Here is a 14,788-nt window from a genome sequence, read left to right as displayed (position 1 = left end):
GGCAAGGACTTGTTATCTCATTTGAATCCCACTATAATCCTAGGAAAATGATCCCATTTTATTATAGGGTAGATGTAAAGCTCTTCCTAGACCGAATACAAAGCGTCTCAAATTTTAAAGCGCAAGCGGAGACGAGCAGGTAGGATTGCGGCAAATTTGGGGTACCGCCCTCACTTCTCCGCCCAGGTACTGCTTGACCCGGAAGCTGCCGCGCCCCCCTCCCCCCCTGGTTTAATAGTTCCGGGTTTCCTGACATCACTTGGTTGAATCTGTTCAGGCTCCTTCTTTTCTGGAACCCGTGAGGAGAAGAGGGCAAGAGGCGTCCCATGGCTGCAGCGGAGTCTGACAGCAGTCAGAGGCAGGTGAGGCTCGGCCTGGGAGCCGGAAGGGACCCGGCGGCCGCGCTCGGTCGTCCTTATTCCATCAGGTCTAAGTGACATCTCAGTCCGTAGACTGAGCCCCACCTAGTCTCTGCGGCTAGATCTGCGGACCCCGGCCCCGAGGACTGGGCTTCTCTCCACCCCTGCCTTTTCCCTCTTTTATATCCCGAGCATCCCGGGGGGATTGGCCTGGCCATTTCACATCTCTGTAAAACGGGCATAAAATGCCATCCTCTTTCTCGCGGCGCGCGCGCGCGTGTGTATTTGTGTGTGTACGTGTGTACGTGGACTTGTGCATGCAGGGGCATGCACTAAATTTTGTGATGTATTGCTAATGCACGCTAGATGAAATCAGTGAAAAGGAGCCTTGTCGAAAGCTATTGACAAAATTGCCAAAGATGACAGACGTAGGGTGGTTGTCATGGAGAGAACCCTTTGCAGGAGGAGCTTACTCTCAGATGTCACTCATCAGCTTCGTGATTTTTAGCGGGATTATAAAGCAGGGAATAATCCTAAAACACAGGTTTTTAAATGCAATTATACTCTACATTTTGGTTTTATTGTTGAGATTTTATCGAAAACCAGTTTTGGGTTTTAATTTGTTTCAGATTGATGAAATTGAAGCACTTTCATCTATATATGGCGATGAGTGGTGTGTTATTGATGAAGAGACTAGAATATTTTGTATTAAGATTAGTGATAATTTAGAAAAACCCAAATGGACACTCTGCTTACAGGTATTTTTTTTCCCATTTTTCTCTTGTTGCTGTATTTTCTCTTTTATGATTGCCAAATATTTTTATGCTTTTAAACAAATTTCTCTTGAATGCTTAATTTTTTTTTGTCAATTCTTGATTGTATGTAGGTGGTAAATTTCATATTATTCTTGAACCTTATGTTAACTAATATTTTATATGGCTTTCTCTATAAAATTAGAGAAGTTGGATGATTTAACAGTATTTGCTTTTGCACTGATCTCATTATTAATTGAAAAGGAACTTGAAAATCTGAGGCTGTTAATTTGCATATTAAATATTCAAACATAGATTTATCACGACTTATTTTTTGTTTGGTGATTTTTTTTCTCATAATTATACATATGTATAAATATTTACACAAAATGTATAAGCATAAGTTACAAATGTAGCTTAGAAAAAATGTTGTGAAATATTAATAACATACTTTATATCTTTGACATTGTGGTAAGTTTCTCAATTATAGTCATGTTTTAAATTAAATTAAATCCCACAAAAAAAAAATTGGGTAGGGAGCATGCTAAGTGTGAGGGAGTAAAACAAACAAAAAAAGTCCCTGCTTATATTTTGCTAACAGGATTTCAAGTCAGAGAGCATGAGAGATAGAGGTGAGTTAGGAATACTGGGCTGGGCTGGGTTTCTGCCTGGACAAAAACCTGCCCTCAGGAGACAGAATTGGAAGAATTGCAATGATCAGTTTAGATGGAGAGGAGTCCAGTATGGTACACCTGGAGCCAGGCTGTGAAGGAATTTCTATGACAAACTAAGTAGTGTGGTTTTGTATTTTATTTTATTATTTTTTTAAATTATAGCTTTTTATTTACAAGATATATGCATAGGTAGTTTTTCAGCATTGACAATTGCAAAACCTTTTGTTCCAATTTTTCCCCTCCTTTCCCCCCCTCTCCCCCTTCCCCCAGATGACAGGTAGACCAATACATGTTAAATATGTTAAAAGTATATGTTAAATATAATATATGTATTTTGTATTTTATTTTAGACACAATAGACTGACATGGTCAGACTTGTGCTTTGGGAAGATGTTTTTAGCAGATGTGTGGAAGACCAGGTTTACACAGGGGAGAGAACAGGATCTGGGAATTCATCTAGTAGACGTGCAATGGTCCAGACAAAAGATGATTTAGGCATGAACTAGGTTGGTGACTGTGTATGTGCCCAGAAAGGGAGGGATTTAAGAGATCTTATGGGAATTATACTTTGCCACCTTTATTTTCAAATATCATTGCTTCTTTCAAGAAGATAATTGGCCTCTTCTCACATCTTAAAGAAATAGCAACAGGGGCAGCTAGGTGGCACAGTGGATAGAGCACCAGCCATGAAGTCAGGAGGACCTGAGTTCAAATTTGACCTCATAGACACTTAACACTTCCTAGCTGTGTGACACTGGGCAAGTTACTTAAGCCCAATTGCCTCATCAAAAAAAAAAAAAAAAAAAGAGAGAGAGAGAGAGAGAGAAAGAAAAGAAACAGTTACATTACAATAGAATGTAAACTCTTTGAGGTTAAGGACTCAGTCAGTCCTTTTTGTAGCCATGGAATCTAGAATAGTACTTTGTCTCTTAATAAATGTTTATTAAATTAACAACTCAAATAAAATTCAGTTCAGAAGGGAAGGGAAAGGAAAAAGCATGTATTAAGTATCTACTATGTTTCATACACGGTGCTAAGCATTTCACAAATATTAGCTCATTTGATCCTCACAATAACTTTGTGAGGTATGTGCTATTGTGAGTCTTCCATTTTACAATCCTGGAAAATGAGGCTGAAGGTTGTGTCCAGAATCATCACACAGCTAATAAATTTGGATTTGAGATTGAATTTGAATTCATGTTTTTTTACTTTAAGCTCAGAGCTCTTGCTGCTATGCATTATGTTCAGAGACATCATAATAAAGAACAAGTTCAATGGTTACTATTTAATAAAGGAATAAATTCATTTCTAAGAGTTAGTAATTAAAGAATATGATTAGTGCATATATTTTCATGTAATTTTTTTGAGCCTGGATTTCAGTAAAAATCAACACTTAAACTGCTTTGCAGGTGATTCTACCTTCTGAATATCCAGATACAGCTCCACCCATTTATCAACTGAAGTAAGCAAGCCTTCTATTTTTATTTTCTAGAATTATACTTAAATTGCTTTTTAAAAAAAGATTATTTTCATGCATATGTTTTTCAGGTATTTAGTAATAGGTGCTAAAATTATGTAAACTTGATCAACTTGTTAAGTATTGAGTTAGAAAAATGGAATGAGATAAATGCATAGTCTAAAAATATAATAAAAACATAGAAGTTAAATGTGTAAAATACTAACAAGATTATCCTTGGAAATGGAAAATGAAACCTTTAACCAAGCTTAAATTAGTATTATTTATTGGTTATTTTAAAGGGAGTTTGGCTTTAATAGTTTTAAGATCAGTTGCAACTTGAAGTAGCGGTTTTGAGGTAGCAAGTAAAATAACTGAATTAAATCTTAATTTCTCCTTGAAAGAAAAACAATAATATAAAATTTGAGTTATTTTGGAAGCTTAGAATATATTGAGAATGACAGTTAAGCAAGGTAATTATATTGTTTAATCTTTATCTAACATCTTAGAAAGGAGACTCTTCTCCTACTCTGCAATGGATCTGACCACATATGGAGCCTAGTGTTCACTTTTGGACTCCATGTTTTAAGATGAATATTAACAAGCTAGATCATGTCTAGAGGAGAAGGAATAGGATTTTGAGAAGATTGGAGACAGTACTATTTGAGGAAAGAAGGAATTATGTATTTGATGGGGTAATTGATTATTAGGGAGGATATGATTGCTCTTCAGCTATGTAACAGACTGTGATGGTAGAACTAGAATTCTTCTAAATTCCAGAGATCAGAGAGTAAAGAGAATAAAGACAGATTTCAGACTTAACCAAGGAAATACCTTCCTCACTAGTGGACTAGCTGTTAACAAATGGAACAGGCTTCTTATGGAGATTATTAAATAGAGGCTGGTTGGTATAGAAGGAATTCTTGATTGTGTGAATTAGACCAAATGGTCATAATCAGATTCTGTGATTTTGAGATAATGTCACAGGTAATATGTAAAAAATGTCTGCTCTGTAAAATAAATGCTTATGGAAAATAAAATAAAAAGCTTTTGTTTTGTTCCTTAAAAACATTTGAAGACAAGATTATTCAGTGATGTGCTTTATTTAATTGCAGTGCTCCTTGGCTTAGAGAACAAGATCGTGTGGAATTAGGAAACAGCCTTGAGGAAATATATGTGTAAGCAAGGCATCATTTTTTTGTTTATTTTAAGAATTCCCTGTTGCTTATTATTTATAGTACATTCTTTTATGAACTGTGATATGTGAAAGTATTTTTAAAAAACTGTCGTTAAATGTTCTCCCAGCAAGAATAATAAATATAGGCTTAATCTCTGATAAAAACTTGAAAAACTTTGAGAGAATTTTTTTTTTAATTTTTCACTACTTTCTGGTTATCTGGATATGGTAATTAAATACCTAAACTCTACTATAGCTAGTGAACATCAATGTAGTTATATTTTCTTTCATTTTTTTTTTTTTTTGGATTTTATAAAATTGGTAGCACTAAAACAAAAGAATAATTATAAGTAATGCATGTGTGATAAGTATATAAGAATGATTAAATTTAATGCTTTAAATAAATGTTTTCTTGAGAAAATGATGAGTAATTTTCTTTTTACCACTTTTATATTGGCCCATCAGATTAAAGTTCTGTTGTTCTTCTACTACTATTGATATCAAATTAGCAACATCCAGAATATGACACCACTTGCAAATTGGCAAAGAAAGAAGACCAGGGTAGAGCTCTAAGGACTCAATTTCAATTTTTAAAGATTGTCTTTGCTAATTATGGGACTTCATTAATCTTCATTTATATACCAATATTCAGTCAGGTATTTGTTCTTAAGTATGTATATAGTTATTAGAACCACCCTGGAGTACAAGTTCTGGTGATACTGGGAGGAAAAACAGAACTTAACAGCTTCTGTAAAAAAGTGACATAAAGAATATTACATAGATGGTGGAGTTGTGCATTGATCTAACCATTTTGGAAAGCAATTTAGAACTATGCCCAAAAGGCTATCAAACTGTGCATACCCTTTCTTTGATCCAGCAGTATTTCTACTGGGTCTCTATTAGAGATCAAAAAAAAGGGGAAAGAACCCATATGTGCAAAAATGTTTGGAGCAGTAAGGAACTAGAAACTGAGTGGATGCCTATCAGTTGAGGAATGGCTGAATAAGTTATAATATATGAATGTTATGGAATATTATTGTTCTGTAAGAAATAATAAGCAGGCTGATTACAGAAGCCTGGAAAGACTTACATGAACTGATGCTAAATGAAGTGAGTAGAACCAAGAGAACATTGTACACAGCATCAAGATTATGTGATGATCAGCTGTGATGAATGTGGCTCTTTTCAACAAGGAGGTGATTCAAGACACAATGGACTTGTGATGGAGAGAACCATCCAAATCCAGAGAGAGAAATGTGGAGACTGAAGGTGGATCAAAGAAGAGTATTTTCACCTTGTTGTTTGCTTTTTTTTCTTTTTTTTTTTTCTCTTTCACTTTTTGATTTGATTTTTCTTGTGTAGCATGATGAATATGGAAATATATTTAGAAAAATTGCACATATTTAAACTATATTGGATTGCTTGCTCTCTGTGGGAGAGAAGAGAGGGAGAAAAATTTGGAACACAAGGTTTTTCAAGGGTGAATGTTGAAAATTATCTTTACATGTTTTTGGAAACATAAAAAGCTATTTTAAAAAAGAATATAACAAAATGTTAGAGTTGGGAGAGATCACAAAAATTTGAATAACTGCATTTTATATTTGAGACAGAGGTGACTTCTCTCCTGAAGTTTCAGAGCTGTGATTCAAACTTCACCTCAATATCTTCCTCCACCCCTTAGGCAATGGGAGTTAAGTGACTTGCCCAGAATCACACAGCTAGGAAGTGTTAAATGTCTAAGGTTAGATTTAAACTCAAGTCTTCCTGACGTCAGGGTTGGTGCTCTATCCATCGCGCCACCTAGCTGCCCCTCAATGATATCTTTTAAACAACAAGAAAAGTTTCCTTGGGTGTTGGTACAAAAGTTCTGTGTGATGGCAACCCTTAGCATGTTTGTTTAATGATTCTTCTGATTGGGGTGGTAATTTTATGAAATCTTTACAACTTTTCTAGAAACCAATATCACTCATTCAAAAGATAATTTTTCTTGACAGAGAAAACAGAAGCATAATATAATAGTTGAACAGTTTTGTCATTTTTCTATTGTGTGCTATCCTTATTCCATTCACTAAAAGCAGAGGTCCTAACAAAGTGTTTTCATTATGCTTAGTATTACATACAGCCTCAACTCATTGCAATTTTAGTGATTGTTGAGAATATTTTAAAAGAAAATACTAATTTTTTTCTTTTTCTTCTTCTTTTTTTTTTGTATTAACCTTCATCTATTTGCCTTTGCTTCCATTGTTTTGCACATCTTTAAAAAAATCTGAGCATGTCAAAGTATATCACTTTGATCTTTTTTTGATACTTGTCTTTTCTGTTCATTCTGATGGTTTTTGTTTTCCTTTTTACTATTTTATTATTGAGGCCCTTTTATGCTTTTTGCACTGTTTTCCCTTGTAGATTTTTTTTGGCAGTGAGATCCTTGCTCTTCTTTTTCTGAAACTTAAAAAAAATACCCCGATTTCCTAAGATCTAACATGTTATATACTCTACCTTTTTTCCCTTCCCTCTCTTGCATTCTAAGGTGTAGCTGTGACTTGGACTGAACCTACCTTTCCTGCCATTTCTGATTCATCAATCAGTTCTTCAAAATCAAGTCAAGAAATGTACTTCATTTTGTCATTTTCTCCTACTGCCTGGGTGTCCTTCATCTTGAAAAAAACCTGTATGTGATCCTTTAATCCTTGTTAGCTATTATTCCCTAAATCCCCATATTTCTATGTCCCTTTTGTGTCTGAAGCCCATCTATAATAGGTGTTTCTACTTGTTTTCCTCTCACTCTTCTTAACTCTTCTGTGTCTGATTTCTGACCTCATCATTCAGTTGAAAATCCTCCAAAGTTACTAATGACCTGTTAATTGCCAAATCTAATAGGCCTTTCTTCTCATTCTTTTTGACTTCTCTACAGCCTTTGATGCTTTTGATCACTATTACCTCTATGTGTTTGTTACACTACTCTCTTAGTTCCCTTCCTTCTTATCTTTACTCTTCTTTGCTGCATCTTCATTTGCCAGCCATGGTTGTCTTCCAAGACTGTGTCCTGGGCCCTCCTCTCTTTTTCTTATATACTCTTGGGCTTGGTGATCTCATCAGTTTCTGGGATTCTGATATTCTTAACTCTCCTTATCCAGCCCCAACCTCACTTGCCCTCTGGCTTATTTACCTAACTACTTGTTAGATATTTTGCACTGCATGTCTCATAAACATAGTAAACTCAGCCTGTCCAGAACTGAACTCTTTCTTCAAGCTCTCCCTGACTTTCCTATTATTATTGAGGACACTACTGCCCTTCTGGCCACCCAAGGTGTCATTCTTGACTCCTTTTTTTTCACTCCACAATATCCAATCTGATGCAAAGTCCACCTTTTCACAACATCTCTACTAAGTGCATGTACTGCTGGTTAGTCTGCCTTTCACAAGTCTTCTTCCCTTTTCTTGATTATTTCCAACTTATCCATTATATATCTTGATCATACATAGTAGTTCTGGACATGCTTTCTTATCCATTAGACTATGAGCTCTTTTAGGGCAAGAACTATCTTTTGCCTGTCTTGAATCTCCAGTGCTTAGCACAGTGCCTGGCACAGAACAGATACTTAATAAATATTTATTTAAACTATTGACATCTCTCTTTGCAGATGACTTCCAGATGAAGTTGTGAATGACTTGAGGAATATGTGTTGGCTCTTTATAATCACTGAGCTTCTATTTTTAGGTGTTTATTTACCATCCTTATAATATGTCTTAGAATTTTTTCAGAAATCAAAGCTAAGTTGATTGGGCTACTGCTATTTTCCCTTCTCAAGTTCTGAGACACCTTTCCCATTCTCCAAAATATTTCAGAGATCATTGACATTGACTTAAATTCATCAGATAATTCTTTGAGCATCTTAAGTTCATTTGGGCCTTGTGATTTAAATTCATGAAGGACAATTATGTGATTTTTCCCCCCATCTCCTTACTTTTCACTTGTTTCTTCATAGTAACTTTTTGTTCTGTGCTTTCCAGTATAAAAATTATTTCCTTTGGCAAAGAAAACAAGCAAAATAAAGATTGAGCAGGGCATCTTTTTCTGTGCTACTTGTTACATAACCTGTAAGGAATAGTCCTATACCCTTTGTGATTTTCTTTCACTAATATAATAAAAAAAAAAAACACCTTACTTTTTTTTCCCAGTGGAAATGGGTCTGATGAGCCCAAAGAGATCAATTGTTCTTACATTTTTGTAGATTTGAGAGGTTAGTAGAGTGAGGAAATAAGAGTGGGCTTCATAGGAAGATTTAGATTCAAGATCTGCACCTGATTCTGATTGGCCTTTCCTGGGCTCATCCCTTGAACTCTCAGTGCCACAGGCAAATTCCTGAGATTATAGCTGCATTGGTAAAGGTAGTTTTCACTTGGCTCTTCCTGCATATATGATGAATTCCCAGGTTTAGCTAAAATAAAGCAAAATAAAAATCCCATAAAAAACAAACCTTTCAGAATTACATGGTTAATAGTTTAGGAAATCAAATTTCAAAGCCTAAAAATTATTATCTTTTCAAATCTGGAAATGTTGGGACTGATGTTAGTTTTGCTTTAAATCTTTTTCCTGCATCTTGATTCTAAATTTTTTATAAAGGGCTTCTATATAATAGCAATATCCTAAATTCTGTCAATGGCATTTTTTTCTCTGTTCCTTTTTTCTTTTTTCCTATTGGCATTAAATTATACTGACCCAAATTGATTTTTATGTGAAAATTTATTACTTTTCATTATCAAAATTTTAAGCATTCCAAATCATAGAATTTGGATATAAAATTCATTTTCTAGGTCTTGCAGTTCAGTACTTAGTGAATGTAGGCATAGCTTCAGTTGTTTAGGGGAAGGATACATGGACACATTTATTTTGCATTCCAAAAACTATAAATTAGGGATCATTTAGCTTTGTTGATACCTTGTCTTGATGGATTGGCCTCAGCATATATTTTATAAGACCTGTCGATAAGAAAAAAAAGTGTGTAACAAAACATGCAAATCATTGTTCAGCAAAATGAGAATGTTCTTGATCAAATACCTACTCACATGAATGGATTAGTTTAACTTTTGCGAAATTATGAATACTATACAGTTCTGTTCTAAGAAAGCATGGGTATTAATGTATATTACATAGGGTTGAACTAAAGTATGAAGTACAATATCTGTACTCTTGCTATCTCCCATCTTGTGACAGTGGATCCTAAACAGGGTTGGGAAACAAGAATTGTACTTGCATAAGAAAATTCATTCTGGTTAATGAGACATCCAGATTCTTTCAACTGTCAGTTTCTAGTTTAATCATATACAGGAAAGATATCAAGGGAAACTAATCATGAAATTGAAAATGTAATGTAATTGTATCAAAGTGCAATCATGTTCTCACTATAATTTGTGCTAAAATACATGAATTTCTAGAAGAGCTTGGAATCACGAATTTACCTTGTCAGTGCAGCTCTTGTTTGATGCAGCAAATCTCACGAATGAAAAAAAGCCTTTTATTGTTTTCTCCTTTTTCTTTATTGATCAGTCTGAGGAAAAACAGATTAAAACTCTCAAATTAAACTATTGCTAAACAGATAGTTCAGGAAAGTGTCCTTCCTGACCAACTCTCATTTCTTTCTCACCAAATAGACTATTCATATATATGAACATAACAGACAAGAGAAAGGAACAGCTCTTGTTCATCATCTATAAAGACTTAATATAGTAGTTAGCTAACTTTTTTTCTGAGGTCTATGCCAAGTCTTGGCACTTTGCTTCTTAGGGAAGGTTTTTTTTTTTTAACAGTTCCAGATTAGCCAAACTGGATAGATAGAACATTAGCTTTCCACACTAAGTTGAGGATTGTTGGAGCTGCTTCTATCTTGAAAACAAGTTGTTTCAAATAGTTGAGGGAAGGGGGATTTTCTAAAAACTCTTTTTCAAGTAACTGGTTTGTTTTTTGCAGTTTCTCCCTTCCAAGCTCTGTGGTTTATTGCCCAACTTCTATGTGGGGATATATAGAGCAATTTTAGAAACCCCCATTTATTTCCTGGGTGCCTGGTGTAAATCAAGTTGCTGCAGTATCTCTGTTTTAGACTTAGATAACTAGGTTATAGATTAGGGATCTCCTTGGGCCCAGTATTGTTGAATCACAAAGAACTCCAAGGCTTCTGTATACCAGGGACTCATATATAATCATCCTGGAATTTGGGGATTCCTCTCTTCTCTTAAATTTCCCCCCAAACTCTATCATCTTACTTGTTTTATTATCCTGGGCAAGTCATTTAACCTCTATTTACCTAAATTTCTTCAATGTAAAATGGTGGTAATAATAGCACTCTCCTGCAGGGTTGTTTTGAGGATCAAGTGAGAAAATTGTAAAAAAAAAAAAAAAAAAAAGTGCTTAGTTCAGTGCCTGGGACATAGTAGGCACGATATAAATGCTTATTTTCTTTGTATTTTTCCCCTTTGGTGACCAACAAAAGTTAATTTGAGCAAGGATGTGTGCAGGTTGGTCATAATATCCTCTTAGCAACTGGCTGATTTCTAACTACTGATCTCTTTCAGTTTCACAGAGACAAATGGGTCCTGTCACTCAATACAGCATCTAGCCTAAGGTAAAGTCCCACAAAGTCTGGGAGGCCAGTCTTTTGAGAGGGCTAATAGAAGCTTAGATGACTTGTCCCTCAGCCAAGCTGGAGCATCACCTGAGTGCAGATATATTTGTTGGGAGGACAGACAGACAGACAGACACACATACACACACACACACTCTTATCAAGGATCATTCTAAGAGTTTCTTAGAATGCTTAATTAGAGCAAATCTAAGACCTTGAAGAAGGAATTACTGAATAAGTGTTCCTCAAAGCACTGGTTCTTCAAGGAGGTGCTGAATTTCAGTAGGGGTGTGCCACAGTAACCCAGCCCCTCACCCACAGGGGGCAGTTAATTATTGACTCTTAATTGACTTGGCACCTGGAAGATCACAGAAGGACTTGAAGCTGCCTTATCTACTGAGAAGCATTGGAGGAACTGCCATGGAACTCTGGATAATAAACCTGGAGATTTGACTGCCAGGGAACCATTCTTTGTGACTAATTTAAATCTTTCATTGTTTCATGATTTCTTATGATAAAAAATACTCTGTTGTGAGTAACCCCATAACCTATTTTTTTAAAGATGAGTGGATAAGCTGCAAATAACCCATGCTTTTTAAAAAATGATTTTATTGAAGCCTTTTTCTTATAGTTATTCCAACTCTTGCTCCCTTAATTCTGAACCAGAGAACCAGCTCATATTAAAAAAGTGTTCTTTAGAGAGGAAAAAAAAATCAGCACGATTAATTAATATATTGAAAAAGTCCAAAAGTATATGCAATGTGTAATTCATCTCTGAAGTAGTGAATTGAGAGTGTCTTCTCATAGCTCTTCATTTGAATGGTACTTAAGCTTCATAATTTTGTTACATTCACTTTTGAATTTTTGGTGTATGGTTGTTCTTTCTATTTACCTCTTGGCTTTCTTGATTCCTTGGCTCTTCTTCACTTTGCATTACTTCATGTACATCTTTTTATGATTCTCTGTATTCAGTACATTCAACTTTTCTTATAGCACAGCAATATTACAATTACATTCCTATCCCACAATTTTTTTAACCATTCCCCAATTAATAGGCATCTTCTTTGTTTCCAATTCTTTACTATACCCAAAAGTGCTGCTATAAATAATTTGATGTAAATATGGGGATTTTATTCTTATCAATGACTTCCTTGATGTATAAACTTTATAATGGAGTTTCTGATTTCTGGACATTTTAGTTACTTTTTTTTTTTTTAACATAATTTCAAATTGCTTTTTGAAATGTTCATACAATTTTATAGTTCCATCACAGTATATCACTATGTCTTTCATTCCCCAGCTCTGTCCATTATTGACTGTTGCTAATTTGTAGAATGTGAACTCCCTAGGCTTATTCTTTATGTCTTAGCACAGTGCCTGGAACTTATTAGAAGCTTAATAAATGTTTGTTGATTGATGTTCTAGTGACTTGAAAACAAAAGCATTATGTTGGGGGTGGGGCATTAAACCATCTGTAGTTTGATTCTGAAATTGTTCCATGTAAAATGAAGCTTAAATGTTGAGAGGCCAAATTTCTTCAGTAGTTGAAATACCAGAAAAGTTTTCTTTAATTTACTTTGACCTTATTCCTTTCAGTGTCCATTTTTATATCTTTCTTTGATCCTTAAGTGTAAAGATTGGTTACAGGTAACCAAACCCATTATCTTTTTGCTTTGGCTACAGACTGTATGGCTCAAAGAGCTACCATACAGCAAATATTTATAGAACTAATTAAAACACTTCACTCTTTATTCAAACAGCATTCATTGAATATGTTCGGTTTCATTCACTTTTTTTTCTCTGAAAAAAAAAAAAACTTCACATAAAATGTAAAGTCTTATTTTTCTTCTGGTAATATGTAAGGTCACTTGAAAATCATTTTTTTTTCCCTTTAAGAATACAAGTCTTATTCAACCTTTTAATAAGAATCTTAAGAGAAGTTGAACTCCCCCTGCTGGTTATTTGATAGCAGTTATAAATAAGGTTCTGAGAACCATATTATTATAACTTCATAAAAAATGTAAAGGACAAAACACTTTCCACACAAATAAGGTCAGATCTCATCAGTTGGAAAAATATCGAGTGCTCATGGGTAGGCTGAGCAAATATAATAAAAATGACAATATACCTAAATTAATCTATTTATTTAGTGCCATACCAATAAAACTCCCAAGAAATTATTTTACAGATTTAGAAAAAATAATAACAAAGTTCATTTGGAAGAACAAAAGATCAAGAATTTCAAGGAGAATTAATTTTAAAAATGCAAATGAAAGTGGTCTAGCTGTACCAGACTTATGACTATATTATAAAGCAGTGGTCATGAAAACTATTTGGTACTGGCTAAGAAATAGAGTAGTCACTCAGTGGAATAGGTTAGGTTCATAGGACAAAATAGTTAATGATTATAGTAATCTAGTGTTTGACAAACCCAAAAACTCCCAGCTTTTGGGATAAAAACTCACTATTTGACTAAAACTGCTGGGAAAATTGGAAATTAGTATGGCAAAAACTAGGCACTGACCCATACCTAACACCATATACCAATTTAAGGTTGAAATGGATTCATGATTTATATATAACGAGTGATATTTTAAGTAATTTAGAAGGAAGGAAGGATAGTTTGCCTCTCAGGTCTATGGAGAAGGAAAGAATTTATGGGCAAAGAGGGACTGTATTTCATTATTGAATACAAAATAGATAATTTTGATTATATATTTGAATATATATTGATATAATATTAAGTTATATGTTATATAACTTAAGTTAAAAAGTTTTTGTATAAACAAAAATATAAAGGAAACATGAGCTTTTAGTCCCTGTGAAGATGACAGGAGAACATATGAAAAAAAAAAAATGTGGTGGAAAAATAAATTAAAATGTGTCATATATTTTATAATTTTATTTGGTTATAATAATTTGGTTATAACTTTTATGCATTTCATTTATACTGAGAATAACAGGAATTAAAACGATCTCAAAACCATTTAGGCTAACCTGTACCTGAATAAGAATTCTCTATGCAACATGCATGACAAATGGTCATGCAATCTTTTCTTGAAAGATTCCTATAAGGAGCAACTTACAAAGTATCACAAACTTCAGAAATTATACATGATTATAATTTAGGTGATATTTGTAGTTGGTAAAGCTTTACAAGAAGAATTGCCAGAAGCCTCTTAAATATTCCTTTACTGAGAAATACCAGCAGTGGGAGCTTTAGGCAAAGGAATCACAAAAGAACATAAATTAATTTATAAATATAAGGTAATTTAACATGTAAAAACAACCTCTTTTCAGTTCCTTATCCATTTAAAAATATTTTTTAAAAATAATTTTTATTTTCAAATATGCAAAGGTATTTATCAACATTCATCTATGAAATCTATATTATAAAGCAGTGGTCATGAAAACTATTTGGTACTGGCTTGTGTTCCAAATATTTGTCTTTCCATTCCTCCCATCTCCTTCCCAAGACAGCAAGTAATCCAATATATGTTAAACATGTACAATTCTTCTATACATATTCCTACATTTTATCATGCTGCACAAGAAAAATCAAAAAAAAGGGAAAAAAATGAGGAAAAAACCAGGTAAACAATAAAAAAAGGTGAAAATACTATGTTGTGATCCACATTCAGTTTCCACAGTCCTCTCTGTGGGTTCAGATGGCTCTGTCCATCACAAGACCATTGCAATTGGCCTGAATCCTCTCATTGTTGAGAACAGCCATGACCATCAGCTATCATC

The 14,788-nt window shown here is 34.1% G+C and overlaps 1 protein-coding gene across 2 annotated transcripts in view; it reads left to right on the top strand.

Moving 5' to 3' along the window:
* Positions 1-243: 243 nt before the first annotated feature.
* IMPACT (impact RWD domain protein) overlaps positions 244-14,788 on the top strand; it is a 29,111-nt gene continuing 14,566 nt past the window's right edge. The window contains exons 1-4 of one of the 2 annotated variants that reach the window (XM_051970324.1): positions 244-362; positions 989-1,117; positions 3,195-3,247; positions 4,357-4,419. In XM_051970324.1, coding sequence (XP_051826284.1) covers positions 327-362; positions 989-1,117; positions 3,195-3,247; positions 4,357-4,419 — 281 coding nt within the window. In that variant the 5' untranslated portion in view covers positions 244-326. The remainder of the gene's footprint in view (positions 363-988; positions 1,118-3,194; positions 3,248-4,356; positions 4,420-14,788) is intronic. The other variant, XM_051970325.1, reaches the window with a different exon arrangement.

Source organism: Antechinus flavipes, chromosome 1 (assembly GCF_016432865.1).
Source record: "Antechinus flavipes isolate AdamAnt ecotype Samford, QLD, Australia chromosome 1, AdamAnt_v2, whole genome shotgun sequence".
Lineage (NCBI taxonomy): Eukaryota > Metazoa > Chordata > Mammalia > Dasyuromorphia > Dasyuridae > Antechinus > Antechinus flavipes.
Note: the sequence above shows the minus strand (reverse complement) of the source record. Positions and strands in the feature narration are given on the sequence as shown.